The 16,564-nt window shown below is 39.1% G+C and overlaps 1 protein-coding gene across 4 annotated transcripts in view; it reads left to right on the top strand.

The window, feature by feature from the left end:
- PACS2 (phosphofurin acidic cluster sorting protein 2) overlaps nt 1-16,564 on the top strand; it is a 330,978-nt gene that overhangs the window by 94,324 nt on the left and 220,090 nt on the right. For all 4 annotated transcript variants that reach the window (XM_020974848.2, XM_078151576.1, XM_020974846.2 and 1 more), the window contains one exon: nt 4,023-4,112. In XM_020974848.2, coding sequence (XP_020830507.1) covers nt 4,023-4,112 — 90 coding nt within the window. The remainder of the gene's footprint in view (nt 1-4,022; nt 4,113-16,564) is intronic.

Raw genomic sequence — 16,564 nt, 5'->3', positions numbered from 1 at the left:
TAACTAGAATTTTCTGCACTTTATCTACAGTACTGAAATCTTCTATTATTGCAATATTATGGACCAAACAGAGAATTTGGTATTTTTTTTTCCCAAAAAAACTTTTGTACTGCACTTGACTTAGATGCTATGAACAGTCTTGTTTTTCCTGGCAAACATAATCCTTACCTATAACAGGCCACTCCAAGAAATTGGTAAGTGGTGATGGGTTCCAAGGTTCTTTTTTATTCTCCCAAGATTCAGGATCCTAATCTTACAAATTCCTCTATTCAGATTTTTGGTGGAAGCCTGAAAAAATATCTTGAACAGAGTCATAAAACAAGTCAGATATGTATATAATTTTTGGAATTATTTTTAAATATTCAAGAAAAATACTTGCCCTTTTTTCTTTGAAATATTTTAAACTAACTCGTCATATGGAAAAGTCTCTTTAAGCATGTCAGATAAGAGCATTTTCAGTAACTTGAAACCTATCCTAAGTTGGTGTAAAACTTATTTCTTGTATTATTTCATGCCACACTTTTCTTATCATTTTTAGATTTTCTCTATGAATAAGCAGATTATAATTCACATTGCAGTTATTTGTGTATATTTCTTTGGGTTTTTATTATATATTTGATTTATATTTTATTTATTATATATTATATATGTATATTTTATTTTTTTTTATCCAATGCATGTTACAGAGTAGATACTAAATAAATATTTGGATTGAATTAAGTTCCTTTGGCTGTTAAAGTTTGAATAATCTTTTCCTCTGCTTTTAGACATCCCTAATAATAATGATAATAACTTTAGTTATGTTATGCTTCTCTCTCATTAGTATAAGGTGATATTCTTTGTCCAAATTAGTTGTATCTTGTCTCAGAGATTTATACAGCTCTTTTTGTGATCTCTTTAAATACTAGAATATGATGGAGTGATAAACTAACTGGGTTTCCAGGTCTGATCTCAGGGTACAGACATTGCACAATTAACTCTCCTAGCTTAACTGTATTTATTTTTACAGATATCTCTGTTATTAAGCTCTCTCACCCCTCTTATGTAATTGAACAACTTATTGTTGCTACACTGTCTCCATTGTATTTTATCTTTTGCCAGCTCTGCCACTGACATTTTAGGGAGTTTTGTCTTTCACACATAATGTGGTTTGACTCTTGCTGATCTTCCAACATCTTAACACATAATTGGATATAATACGTTGTTATGAGGAGTTACCTAACTAAGGCCTTTGTCATTAAGGACTCTAAAGGAAGATTTGGAATGTTCTCTAGAGTAGTATGAGAAGGTGATCATAAGATATCTTAGATAACAGCTGGGTGAGTAAACTAACTTAAGAAAGGTTTTTCTTCTGTCACAACGTAATGTTAGGCAAATAATAATGATAATAGTTTACCTTTACATAGTACTTTACCACATATATATTACTTTATGAGAACTCTGTGAAATAGGTAGTATAAGAATGTGTGTTCCTATTTTAAAGATGAGGAAACAGGCTCAGGGAGGTAAGTGATTTGATTTGCAGTTGAATGGGTTATTTTATTCCTTGGAAGAAGGTACTTTTTTTGTCTTATTGGTGAGGCAGTTGGGGTTAAGTGACTCGCCCAGGGTTATGCAGCTAGTAAGTGTCAAGTGTCTGAGGTCACATTTGAACTCAGGTCCTCCTGACTCCAAGGCACGAGCTCTATCCACTGTGCCACCTAACTGCCCTGTAAATTCTACTTCTTTACACAATTGTTCAGTATGACCTTCCCCCCCCCATACTGCTCTTTCAGAGTTCTTTAGTTATCTCATGTTGGAATGTCCTGGGTTCCTAGTTAGAATCCGCACTCCTTTAGGTTAAGAATCATCTTCTCAAGAGGATTCTGGGAAGATGACAGAGTAGGTCAGAAAACTTTAAGCTCTTCAAATTTCCTTCATAAAAAAAGACAGTACATTGCTCAGAGGGAATGTAGAGCACAGGAAATGAACAAAAGTTGGAGTAAAGCTCTTGTTCTCCTAAGACAACTTGAAGACCCCAGGGAATACCTGACATATAGGTAGGGGCTGGAGGTTTGGCCTAAGTGAAGTGCAAACACCTCCAGGCTGACACTGTGGAATCAACAAACAACAAATCCTGGGGCAGCTGGGTTGGGAGGCAGCCTCAGCCACAGGAACTTTCACCTCACAGACTCTGTAGGGAGTCTGAAGGCTGAGATGAGAAGATTGAAGGACTTTCCACTATCAAGAGATGCCAAGCACAGCTGTGCTAACCAGACTGGTCCTGGGCTCCGTTTGTGGGAAGATGGAGTTAACTTATGCTTGGTGAGTGTAGTAGCAGAGGAGTGGGGCAGAGTCCTTGGTTTCAGTTCCAGGGCAGTGAGGATAACTGTAGTTCGCAGCCACCTGAGAGACTGCAGGGAGCAAGAACATTTGTGGACAGAGTGTCTGAGGCCCTAGCTGTGGTTTAGGAGTGGAGAGGAGAGTGGGTCCCAGGACAGACCTCAGAAAATAACAGTAAGAAGGACGTGGGGCTTGGGGCATCATTCCCCACATCTTGGGACTAGAACTTGATTATATTAATGGACCAATTATAAAGGACTCATTAAGATCAGATCGTTTACTTCTTGTATGTGAAAATGTTATCAGTCCTCTGACTCATCATCATTTGGGTAGTTTGAAAGGAAGTCTGAGTTGTGTATGATGGGGTAATTCTGAAAAAAAACCCCCTAAAGAATGATAAGAAGTAATTTTCTCATACAAATGAGGCACAAAAGGGAGAATTAATACAGAAAAAGCTAATGGGGGGGAAGGCAGGTAGTGCTGGAACTTTACTTGCATTGGGAAATGTTAAAGAGTGGGTAGGTTAAGGAATTAGGGGGGTAAGGTAGCAGGTAAAAGTAAAATGGATGGATGAGAAATTAAAATTACAAAAACCTGTTACAGCAGAGGGACGGGAGGGAGATGAGCATTGTTTGAGCCTTACTGTGATCAGATCTGACTTAAGGGAATAACATAATCAGTTAGGTATAGAAATCTAACATGCCCTATAGGCAAGAGGAGGGAAAAGGGGAAAGAAAAGGGTGGGGGCTAATGGAAGGGAGGTGAGACTGAGGAAGGCTTGGTCAAAAGCAAGACATTAGTGAGGAAGGAAAAGGAGAAAGGAGAAAGAAAAACATAAAGGGGGGGAGGATGAAGAGAAAGACACAGATAGTTATCATAATTGTGAATGTGATATATGAATGTAATGGAATACTGTTGTGCTATAAGAAATGACGAACAGGCAGACTTCAGATAAACCTGGAAAGACTTGTCTGGTTTGATGCTGAGTGAAGTGAGCAGAACCAGGAGAACATTGTGCACAGCAACAGCCACATTGAGTGATGACTTAACTTAATTAGTGATTAGTGACTTAACCTCTCTCAGCAATACAAGGATCTAAGACATCTCCAAAAGCCTCGTGATGGAAAATGCTATCCACATCCAAAGAAAGAACTATGGAGTTTGAATGTAGATCAAAGCATACTAGTTGCTGGGTTTTTTTCTTCAGTTGTGTTTTGTTTCCTCTTTCTGGTGGTTCCTCCTATTAGTTCTAATTCTTACTTACATCACTAATGTGAAAATGTGTTTAATAAGAATGTATATGTAGGGGCAGCTAGCACCGGCCCTGGATTCAGGAGGACCTGAGTTCAAATCCGGCCTCAGACACATAACACTTACTAGCTGTGTGACCCTGGGCAAGTCACTTAACCCCATTGCCTAGCCAAAAAAAAAAAAATGTATATGTATAGCCTATATTAGATTGCGTGCCCTCTTGGGGAGGGAAGTAGGGAGAAAGGGGGAGGAGAAAAAGTAAAACTCAAAAGCTTATGAAAGTGATTGTTGATAGATCAAAATTACTATTAAAAATAATTTGCATATAATTGATTTTTCTCTGCATTACTGAGACAGTTTATTTTTCATAACTAGATTCATGTTATCTCAATCAGGAGGCTGTTGTTGCCTTTCTATCTGGTGAAAGGTTTTCTTTCTTTTTATTGCAGGGCTCAAAGCGAATATTGAGGTCTCATGAAATTGTGCTGCCCCCCAGTGGACAAGTGGAAACTGATCTTGCACTAACATTTTCACTACAGGTAATGAAACTTTTTTAGAAGTAAATGTGCAGTGATTAGATTTTTTTGTATTTGATTTCAGTTCTGGAACTTTTCCTCAGTCTTAAAATGTCTATTATTGTAGGAATTTGTTTCTTTTTCAAGTTTAACCTTTATTGATTAAAGAATTTCTTTTGACTTAGTAGAATTAGTATGGTTTTTTTTTCACTAACCATAAGAAAAAGAATATGCAAATGAAAGAGAAAAAGACATATAAGCTAAATTTTTCATGCAAATTTTTTTCTGGGAAATCAATAAAGGAAAACATTAGTTCAGATAATTATTTCTAACATGTTAAGTGTATGTGTGTGTATATATGTATTTACATATGTGTGTGTTTATCTGTTTGTCTGTCTAGGGAAACTACACATGTAGGATTTCTAGCTAAGATGCTAATGTAGAGGAACCTAGCTTTCTCATGCGCATTGCAGCAGTGTTTTAAAGAGGATACCAAGACAAATCAACAAGTGTTTATTAAGTGATGATTAGGTATTAAGCCCTAGAGATAGAGAAAGGCAAAAGCAATCCCTCCTCTTAAGGAGCCGTCTAAATGGGAAGATGACAAGATATAGTTAGAATACATTGGAAATAGTCTTAGGAGAAGGCAGTAGCATTAAGGGGGATTGGGAAAAAAAGTCTTGTAGAATATGGACTTTTAGATGAGACTTGAGGGATGTCAAAAGGCAGAGGTGAGGAGACAGAACAATTATGAGAACAGCTGGTGGAAAAGCCTAGAGAATTGAGAGATATAGGCAGATCATTGAATCACAGAGTATGTATGCATAGGGGGAATAAAATGTAAGACGACTGGAAAGGTGAAAGTGTTATGAAAGACTTGAAAAGCTCAAAAGAAGCCTTAAGAGAAAATGTCAGTGTAGATCTGAACAGGCTCACCAGTTAGGTCAAGTTGGGGAATAAAGGATAGAATGGCTTGTGCAGGTGTGATAGCCTGGGAGAGAACTGAGGGGTTGAGGGATTTGGAGGGTTTGTTATGGGAAGGTTGAGAGAGAAGAGGAAAGACAGTAGATTATAGCAAGACAAGGAGATTTCAGATTTTTTGAACATGAAGGTGGTACATTTGTGATAGCAAGATTGAGGGTAGGATGACCATCTTTGTGTGGTGGAGGAGTAGGTCATAGGAAGGGAATAGATTGAAGAACTAAATAGTTAGGGTGTTTGAAGGAGTGTCAGAGAGGAAAGAAAATATTATGAGCCAGGTACTCTCCTTATCTCATTTATAAGGTTCCTCATACTCTGTTACAATTACTACAAGCACTGGGCATTTGACTACTATATCTGTTCATCAGATCACCTGGCCCCTTTTTCTCAGCTCAGCCTTTTTTCCACTTACAGCACCAAATTACCCATGGAGTCATTGTAGTCAAATTCTGCTAGCTCCAAATACTTTCAGCCATATCTGGTGCAGAATAATCCAGTGATTCAGGTTTAGGATTGATATACAGCATTGTTTGTAATAAAGAATTTAGAAAAATATAATTGTGAAAAATAGGTTCTACTTCTGTTTGCCTTCATGTTCAACAGAGTAGCAACACTGGCTCAAAAAGAAGTCCCATAAAGGAGGGAAATTTCTTTAGATGTCATTAACATTATTTTCTGGTTGTCTGAGATTATTATGCCCCTGATCCTCTGACCCAATCAATTCCTGAGGATGACCCCCTTGACCTCCTTAAAGAGTTTAGACATCTCAGCTTCTTTTAAAATAGATACTATTTCAACTATGATATTGTAGCATACTGTTAAAAACACAGAAAACAGGCACAAGGGAGAGAGAATTTTAAGAATCAGAGCCCATGAAAAAGCCTGTCTAACTAAAAAGTCTGGATGCCATATTTTAATAAGTCATAAAAGGAAACTGCTCAAATCTGGTAGAAACTAGGGGCAAAGTCAAAATACAAATAATCTCTCCATCATTTCTTGGAAGAAACCCCAAGTTGGAAACATTCAGAAATGTCTTAATCAAAATCCAGAGTTTCCATATCAAAGAAGAAAAAATCAGCAAACAACCATAACAATAAGGAACTGGTCAATAACATGCAAGAATGTACTGTAACTCTTCATGTGAAGAGACGATCATAGAGTATGATATTATAAAAGGCAAAAGATAAATACTAGAACCAAAAATGACTTACAGTACAAGACCAAAGGATAATCATATGGGGTTGGGAGTAGGAGGGAAATGGACCTTTAATACAAGAATTTCAAGCATTCCTGATGAAAAGACCAGAACTGAATAGAATCATTGAAACACAAACACAGGACAGGTGAAACCCTGAAAAGCAAATATATTTGAGCATTTGGAAGGAGATAAATTATAATAAAGTCTTTTTTATTCCAGTAGAGGTAAAAAGGACAATTATATCTTCATATTTCCACTATTTTCAGTAGCCACATAAAGAGTTATCAAAAACAAATACAGGACTTGAGCATGGATTTGTTCTGTTTAGTTGGTTTTTAAAAAGGAAAGAAAATGGAGAGAAAAAGGAATACATTCAAAGATGGAGGAGGAAATTTCTGTTTCTCATAATTATACTGCGCAAAAAGAAGAGTATATATAAACTCATAGGAAATGTTGGGGAATAGTGAACATCTCACTAACTTGACTTATCTGAAGAAAAGAAAGTTGAACATATACACAGTGTGTTTTGAGTAAAAATTAAATTTTGTAAGGAAATATTAGGGGGAAATGAATATAAGGGAGTTTAAGAATGACAGTAAGAGTCAAGGAGGAAATAGTCTCAAAGAAAATAACTTTCAAAGGGTAAATAATAAAGATACAGACTAAAACAAGTGAAAGAAATGGTAAGAGCTAATAATGTGAGTCTGGGGTTAAGTGAAGAGAACAGAAGCAAAGCAATGGGAACAGAATATTTAAATAACTGAATACTAATGTTAATCACATTACTTCTCTTTTGTTACCTCCCTTTATAAAGGCAAAAGTACAGGCAAGAAAAATGAGAAAAGAAATACACAATTAATAGTCATTACTGCAAATGTAGATAGGGTGAACTTGCCTGTAAAACTCAGGAGAGTAGCAGAATGGATTAGAAGGCAGAGTTCAGCAGTATGTGTTATTTACAAAAACAATACTCAGAATATAAAGATTCACGTGGCTAAAAGAGGCTGGAGCAAAATTTAGCGTGTTTTGGGTGAGTTGATGAAGAGTGGGGTGGTAACCATGAGCTCTAAAATAAGGCAGTAGTAATAAGAAACATGATTAAAATTGATACAGGAAAACTACATTAAACTTAGAGATGCCATCAATAATGATATCAATACTAAATATTATACACAGTGAAAAAGCATAGCATCCAACTATTGGAAGGAAACCCTTAATAGCCTTACATGGAGAAATAGAAAAACTGTAATAGTAAGAGTCCTTAATGTGCCCCTTTCAGATATAGACAATTCTTTTCTTTTTCTTTTTTAATCTAGACAATTTTAACAAGAAGATAAATAAGTAAGAAGTAAAGAACCTGCATAGAGTTTTAAAAGGAGTTAAATATGAAGGTATCTAGTGATTTCCAAATAAAGATTGAAAGTTATACACACACACACACACACACACACACACACACACACACACGCACACATACATACATATATTTCTTAATTGTGCCTGGTACCTTTATAAAAAGTGACACTATGCTAGAGCATACAAACCTCATAAAAAGTGAAGGAAAGCAGATGTATTAAAGCATCAATTACTAACCAGAATAAAATAAAAATTGTGATCAGTAAAGAGAATATGAAGAAATTATTTGAAACTTAAAATGAAAGATAAGTTATGTGACCGTAAAGAATTGGTGGGTTCTAGAGCAAATCATAGACATCATAGGACCATGGATCTCAATCTGAAGAGGACCTGAAAGAACATCAAATACAATCCCCAGTTTTATAAAAAGGAAGCCAAGATGTAGAAAGGTGAAGTAAAACTTGTCAAAATCATAGAACTATTGATGTCAAATACGAACCAAGTTTTAGTGATTAGTCAGTACTTTTTTTTTCTTCTTTTTTTTGGCTAGGCAATGGGGTTAAGTGACTTGCCCAGGGTCACACAGCTAGTAAGTGTTATGTGTCTGAGGCTGGATTTGAACTCAGGTCCTCCTGAATCCAGGGCCAGTGCTCTATCCACTGCGCCACTTAACTGCCTCAGTAGTTTTTTCCATTGTACTTACATACTAGATAACTTAATCAAAATGACAATCACATGAACTTTGGGAATACAGTAAAAAAAAATTTTAAGGGAGAATTGGTATCTCTCAACGTTTTTACCAACTACAGAGAAAAATAATGGAACAGTGGAACTAACAAAACTATAAAAACAATTCACAAATTGTGAAAAATCAAAGGAGATGATCAAAATTGAAAAGCACAAACCCCAGTGAATTTCTAAGTAAAACTTAGGACTATTTTTGAAAATAAAAAACATAATAAAATAAACACTGTAAGCCAAATTGACATCATGAAAACTCAGAAAAATAAATTCACAACAAATGAAGAGGAAAGGAAGTAAATTATTAGAAACTACTTGTCCCAGTTACATGACAGAGCTGACTGACTAAATTTAGTGAATGAATATTTATAAAAATGTAAAATACTCTGATTAGCAGTATAATAGATATTTTAAGTGCCTAATATCTTTTAAAGAACTTGAAAAAGTACCAAGGAAGAAAACAATCTAGAAATAGATGAAATTGCAAATAAAATCTATCATATATTCAAAGAACAATTTTTCCAGCATTACATAATGTTGGCTTCCCCTATGACATAAATAGGTTCCTGCTTCTGAAACCAAAGAAAGATAGAAGTAGGCAAATGGAACTATAAGTCAGTATCCCTAATGAATATCAATTAAAATATTGAATAAATTTCAGCAAATGGTTTATAGGATTATAGTTAGGAGACTGTACACTATGACCACAGTGGATTTGTACTAGGAATGTAAGGTTGATTCTGCTGGGGGAGGGGCCCAAGCCAAGATCTTCGCCCTTTGCCCCAAAGGGAATCTGACTCACAGGTCCCAGTCCCTCATCTCCCTTTGAAAGCCTTAGCCTTACCTTTTAATCTTATTCAGATGCACCCTAAAAGAATCCGGCTCCCTTTTATCTATAGACCCCAGAAAGGCCTTCCTTTATCTCCTTTTGAAAGTCCTAGCCCCACCTTGATTTTGTGCAGATGCCTTTCAAACTTCTGCCTTCCTGTTCCCTCCATTAGCTATTCCCATTGTCTATTCAATCTCTCAGACCTCCCCAATTAGACCCTTTTCCCAACCCCCTTCTCTGACCACCCAAAGTTACTTTAGTATTTCAGATCCACCTTGGCCCTCATTCAGATGCTGAGAATCTCAGGCCCACAAGGCTGAGAACCTCTCATGCCCGCTCCTCCTTACGGGTGTCACCTGGCCCTAAGTGTTTTATTACTAATCAACTTTTCCTCTGGCTGAAGATTTGAGTTGAATTCTTTGAGGCAGGGCCCAGTACTGTGATCTTGGGGTCCCAGCACCCCAAAACCCCTAGACCTCTTCAATTCAACATTAGGAAAACTATAAGCATAGTAGATAATTTTAATAAGAAAAATAAATGAAATCCACATGACTATATTAGTAGAAGCATACCAAGACTTTGGTAAAATATAACACCCTTTTATGTTTAAAAAAAACCCTTCTTTTTAAAACTATAAGAATAAGCTGGCCTTTCCTTTTGATAGACTATGTTTAAAACCAGGAACCATAATTATCTGCACTGGGAGATTTTTCTAGTAAGATTTGATCTAACACAAACATATCTATTTTTGCCACAAAGATTTGATACAGTTCTAAAAATATTAGCTTAAAGCTTGAGAAAGAAATTGAGAAAGTAAGCATGGGCATAAAGGAAACAAAATTATTGCTTTTTGCAGAACATATGATGTTTTACTTAGAGAAACCTGGATTGTCAACTAAAAACCAATTTGAAGCAATTAAGAAATTCATTGAAAAACCTATATATAAAACAAACCAACAGAAATAATCAGTGTTTGTGTACATTAACAATGAAACTCCACAGAAAGAGATAGTGGAAAAATCCATTCTATATAACTACAGGTTGTTAGGAGTCCAGCTTCCAAGACACACATAGCAATCTTGTAAACCATTACAAAATTCTCTTTATAGAAATAAAGGAAGATTTAAATAATTGGAGAGGTATTGAGTATTTGTGGTTGTTGTCAACATAAAAAAAAAGTATGTCCAAAATAATTTACAAATTCATTGCCATGCCAGTCAAACTGGTACTAAAGGTAAAGTATTAGAATAAGAAAAAGTAATTACAACATTCAACTAGAGGAACAAAAAAACTCAGGGGAAATAATTTCAAAAATGGTAAGAAAAGGTGCTTTAGAAATACTAGATCACAATTATATTATAAAATCAGTAGCCATCAAAAAATATTAGCTACTGATTTAAAAAAATAGAAAATTTGATCAGTGCAATAGATTAGGTATACAGTATGCCAAGCACAATTGAACATGGTAACATGGTGTTTGATGAAGCCAAAGACACCAGATTCTGAAGTAGGAACTTGATATTTGACAAACTTGCTGGGAAAATTGGAAAACAGTCTGACAAGTTAGTTGAAGGATAACATCTCACCTCATTTACTAGGTAAGCTCCAAATGGATTCGTGATCTAAATGTAAAAGGTCAAATCACCATTAAATTAGAAGGGAAGGAACTCAGTATGAATAGGGGATGAGTTCTTGACTCTGCCATGACACTAAATCAAGATATCACTTGAAACCAAGATATCACTCGTGATGAAGTGATTGCAAAAGTGAAATAAAATCAATTTTGATAAACTGAAATTACATAACTACATTAATATATTGATATATATTGTAATTATATAAAATAATTTTATGTAAACAAAATCACTGTAGTTAGCATCATAAGGGAAATAGTTAATTGAGAAAAAAACTTGATATCTTACTTCCCTTATAAAGGTCTGATGTCCAAGATATTTAAGGAAATGCTGATATAAATATATAAGAACAAAAGCCATTCTCCTATAGATAAATGTTTGAAAGAATATGAACTGGCATTCTCCATAGAACAATGTAAAGGCATCAACAACACTGAAAAAATGTTCCCACTCATTAGAACAACTGTATCATTCTACCTCACACTCATTAGATTAGCAATGATGACAAAAATGTAAATGGTGGTTTTTGAAGGGGCTGTTTGAGGACATTAGTGGTTGAGGAGCTGTCATTTTATCTCATTATTAGGGATAGGCATAGATATTGGATTGTGATTTCATTGGTATGGAGAACTTCAGAGTGAAGAAACTTCATTCTGCCAGTGAAGGTCAAGAACATTTCTAGTGAATTGCACTGAAACAGAGTCATTATATGTCAGGTGTGGCTCTGATGCCAGTTCTATGCTATGCTGTCTCTTGTTGTGAAAAAAAATTTTCAACTATGCTCAAAGTCACCAAACTGTATACCATTTGAGCCAGTTATATACTAGTATTATTCATATACCCCAAAGATATCAAAGGAAAGAACCTGTATGTGCCCAAAAAAATTGTTTAACAGCATTTTTTGTTTTATTAAGGAAAAAAAAGTAACAAGTGAATACCTATAATTTGGGGAATCAATAAACAAATTTTGGCATACAAATATAATGAATGTCATTGTCCTATAAAAAACAACTAATTCAGAGAAATCTGAAAAGGCTGGTTTGAACTGATATAAAGTAAAGTGAGAAGAATCAGATCAGATTCCCCAGTGTGTGGTCTAAGTGAAGAGGTCTAGGAGTTTTGGGGTGCTGCAAACCCAAAATCGAGGTACTGGGCCCTTCTGAATGAATTCAGCTCGAATCTTATTTAGCCAGAGGAAAAGTTTATTAGTGATAAATCACAGAGGCCAGGTGACGCCCATAAGGACAGGCAGGCATGAAAGGTTCTCAGCCTTGTGAGCCTGAGATTCTCAGCATCTGAATGAGGGCCAAGGTGGATCTGAAATACTAAAGTAACCTTGGGTGGCCAGAGAAGGGGGTTGGGAAAAGGGTCTGATTGGGGAGGTCTGAGAGATTGAATAGACAATGGGAATAGCTAATGGAGGGAACAGGAAGGCAGAAGTTTGAAAGGCATCTGTAGAAAACCAAAGGGTGGGGCTAGGACTTTGAAAAGGAGATCAGGGGAGTCGATAAGGAACTGTTTGAGACCAGAGTAAGGCCTTTCTGGGGCTCAGACAAAAGGGAGCCAGATTCCCTTTGGGGCAAGAGGTGAAGATCTTGGCTTGGGTCCCACCCCCATCATTCCCCCCTCAAACAAATTGGAACCAAATTCTTTTGGTGAAAGGGGCGAAGGTCTAGGCTTCTGAAACTGCTTCCTGCTGGCAAGGGGCATAGAGCTGTCCCTGCCTCTCTGAGGCCTGTCTGAGGGGTCAAACTTCAAAACCTGGGTGATGCCAGGTTCAGTGGACTGGAGACCTTGGGTTGGTATACAGCCCAAGCAGTCATCTGGAAGCTGATGGCTCCAGCCCTAGAAGAAAGGAATCTGGCAAGAATATTTAGTAAACATGGACCAACAAGAGAAGTATGATTAGTAGTGGAATGAGAATAGGGGCCAGTATAGAAAGAAGCCAGAAGTCCCATGAAAAAAAATTTCGGAGCCCTGAGGTTATTGTGAATTTTTTGTATCCAGCTAGCTAAGGAATCTAAAGATTACGGGATTTCCCAAAGACCATATGGTGTCACATTTGTCAACTGGTGAATAGTCTCTGTAAGGTTAGAGAGAATATGTTCATGTTGTAGGTTATACCAGGGCATAAGATAGTCTGCTCCTTTTTTAAGAGACCAGAGGACATTTCCCCAAAATCCATGTTTTACCCTCAAGTTAGAGACTGTGGGCTGTTTGGCATTGAAAATGGAGAAGGGGAGTGCTAAAAGTCTGAGAGTGCACACCCCAAAATCTTTGTAGGGTGTCAAACATTGAGTGACTAAAACAGTAGTTCTGGAGTCTTGCCATGTGTTGGCACTTTGTTTCACCTTTTCCCCCAAATTTTTGTCACTAGTGGTATCTGCACAGGTAGTGCAGGTCAAAATATTAGCAGAAACTCTAACAAGCCCTCCCTCCCTCCACAGGACTGTTAACTTGTCTAGTGGCCTTGGAGCTTGTCTCCCAAGTAAGGGAATATTCCACTGTGGGGAAGCAAGGTGTGGATACAGAGAGAGTAGCCCACAGAGAAGTGGAAAGCATAAATAAGGTGGCATAAACTTCTGAGAAAGTCATATTGGGGAGGGGGGCTTTGTGGAGATGAGAGTTAATGTGTGGGTGTGAGAGTTCTAAAGAGCTTCCCAGTTTAACTAGGGAAATATTTCCCCACTTTTGGAGGCCAGATGTAAATTGAGAGGCTTCCTCAATTAGAATGACTGTAGCAGCCACCGCCCAGGAAGCTTGCAGGCTTTCCAGTGGCTTCTGAGGACTGAGTTAGGGGCATAGAGGTCAGTTTATATTTTAAAATCACAAAAGTCTGATCTGGGCCCCACTCTTCAGGGAGTGAATCAGGGCCCAGAGGACAGTCATAAAGGGGCTTAACAATCAAACTGTTACCAGAGATCCAGAGTCTACAAAATCTATCCATGCCTAGAAAAGTTCAAAATTGTTTCTTAGTGGCTGGGACAGGGAGTTCCTGGCCCAGAAACTTTACAGACTGGGATGCTATCTGGACTTTGTTCAAAGAGACCCTATAGCCTTCAGTTCCCAAGAAATTAAGCACTCCTGAGGCAGTGGACAAAGAAGCCTCCTTGGTGGGGCTTCAAATACAGCAATGAGAAAATACTTTAGGGTCTTGGAGGTGAACAGCAGGGGTTGCAAAAGTGTCCCAAATTGTCTTCCACACTTCCAGGGGAACATGGGGAGGTCTGGCACATAGAGGGAAAAGGGAGATGGGAGCCTTAACTAGAGAAAATTGGCTCCCCAACTTCACCATTAGGTCCCTTCCCAATGAGGGGGCAGGGCAAGAGGAGAGCATAAGGGAGGAGTGTTTAAACAACAGATTCTCAAATAGGCAGGGGAAGGGGTTTGTCTGGAAATATCCCTCAGTTACCTCTGGAATGCCCATTATCGGATGGGTCAAGGAGTGAATAGGGCCAGAGTAATTGGTAAAAGCAAGGAACATAGCCATGATAAAGTGGGTAACCTTACCTTCAGCCTCGATTTCTGCCCAGGGCTTGGCGAGAGAGATGGAGAAAGTGGGAGTGTTGCCTGCACCCAGGCTCCCTTGTCCTCCCCAGTCTTGAGAATACTGGAGGACAGGGTACTGGGGGGCTGCTCTACCACTTCTCCTACCTCGGGGACAATCCTCCTTCCAGTGTCCCTCCTGGTCACATCTTGGGCAAGGTCCTGGAGGTGTCCATCTTTGGGGCTTCCTCCAAGGAGGTGCCCTGGAGGGGCACTCCTTGGACCAATGACCCTCCTGGTGGCATCGAAAGCAGGTTTTCCCACTGCCCAAGTTGCCAGGAACACCCTTGGGTCTTTTCCTGACCATGACAGCAGCCAGGAATAGGGCATATTCTTTGTCTCTACCCCTCTGCCTGTGTTCTTTCTCCTCAGTTGCAACTAAGTGTCTGTTGTTAAAGACTCCAAAGGCAATCTCCAATAACTGGGCCTGAGGTGTTTGGGGTGCCATTGCCAATTTCTGTAATTTTGTCCTAATATCTGGGGCAGATTGGTTAAAGAAATACATGCTAAGGATTGCTGCCCCTTCTGTAGAGTCAGGGTCTAAATTCGTATACTTTTTAATGCCTTCTACTAGCCTATCTTGGAAAAGGGCAGGATTTTCCTTTTCTTCCTTTTCTTCCCTTAATCTTTTGAAAGTTTACTTGCTTTTGAAATGCTGTTTTTAGGCCTTCTAACAGGCAAATTATCATGTAGTCCCTTTCCCCAATCCTCCCTCTTCTGATAATCCCACCCCAGGGTCACTAGCAGGAACAGCAGCTGTTCCTGGGGGGTATTTTGTGGGGTCATTGCTAGCCAAACTGTTAGGAATAGGCTTGACACCAAAAATTTAGTATCAAGAAAGTTTATTACAAAGAAAGTCCAGAGGGTTTAGACGTTTCTGGCCAGAAGCGGGCTCCACCCCTCTTCAGGAGGGGTGGGCCCTGAGTACAAGGGCAAGTGTGCTTTTATGCAGTTGAATTCAGCCAGAAACCTCCCAGGCCTGGATTGGTCCATCCCTTCCCAGGTTACACCTTTCCTTACATGTTTCCCCTTGATATGCTCAAGTATGTTCCCCCTCCCTTGGTCATACGTCCCATGACTCATTAGGCTCTAATTTTATGCGGGGTGTGTGAGATAATAGTAATGAAGTTCATTAAGCAGGTGCACTAACATTTTTCAGGTGTCCTCGGGTTGACCCTAACTGGTCTGAGCTGGCTCGACCCTTATCTTGATTTTGGGGTCTTTATGGAACCATCAACTTACTTTTTATTGGCTAAGCCCGAGCCCACCTACAGTGTACTACTTCCTGGAGCTGTTCTTTAAATCTCTGCATTATTCTACCTGTGGAAACATAAGCCCGTCTAACTCTAACACAAACTATCCCCAAAATTTTGGGCTTGTTCCCAGATTCTCTTCCTCTCCTCAGGGGTACAACAGGTGGAGAAGAGGACATGCAGATCCCCCCAAGAAAGTTCGAATTGTAGGGATACATCCCTGAAGCCCTCAGTAAATTTAGTTGGATCTTCAGAGTACCGACCCACCCTTTCCTTAATCTGGGTGAGGTCTGAAATGGAGAATGGAACATGCACCCTAAGTGTCCCATTAGGAGAGGCAGGTACTTCCCTGAAGGCCCTGCCGGAGCAGGGGGCTTGTGCGGGAGGGAGGTAGGAAGTCCCACTTCTCGTGAGTGAGGGACTGGAAAGTGCTGGCTGAACTGGCAAAGCCGAGGAATCCCAGCTGGCAAGGGGGAAGATTACCTGACACCGGAGGTACGGGAGGGATCAGGGGAGAAGACGCCATGGCGAGACCCTTGTCTGGAGCCTGAGGAGGGGTCCCGGTCTGAAGTAGAGGGAGGAGGCACTGAGCTGAGAACCTTGTCCAGAGCTTGAGCTGGGGTCTCTCTGGAAGTAGAGGCTGGGTCGAGACCCTTGCTCAAGGCCTGAGTAGGAGCAGCCTCTAGAGCAGGGGCTGGGGAGGAAATGCAGGAACCAGAGGAAAAGGGAAGGAGAACCAAGGGAAAGAGGGGATGGGCAAGGAGGTGGGGGCATGGGAAACAGGCAGGAATAGGGGAGAATAGGGAAATGCAGGAATTAAGGGAGAATGGGGAGCAGAAGGAAGGGTTGGGGAAGGATGGGGAGCAGAAGGAGGGGTCTGGGGGGAATGGGGAACAGCCAGGGAGGCTGGAGGAGAATGGGGTGGAGATAGGTGTTGG

The sequence above is a fragment of the Phascolarctos cinereus genome, unplaced genomic scaffold (genome assembly GCF_003287225.1).
Source record: "Phascolarctos cinereus isolate Bilbo 61053 unplaced genomic scaffold, phaCin_HiC Scaffold_3;HRSCAF=262, whole genome shotgun sequence".
NCBI lineage: Eukaryota > Metazoa > Chordata > Mammalia > Diprotodontia > Phascolarctidae > Phascolarctos > Phascolarctos cinereus.
This window is presented reverse-complemented; position numbering and strand designations above follow the sequence as displayed.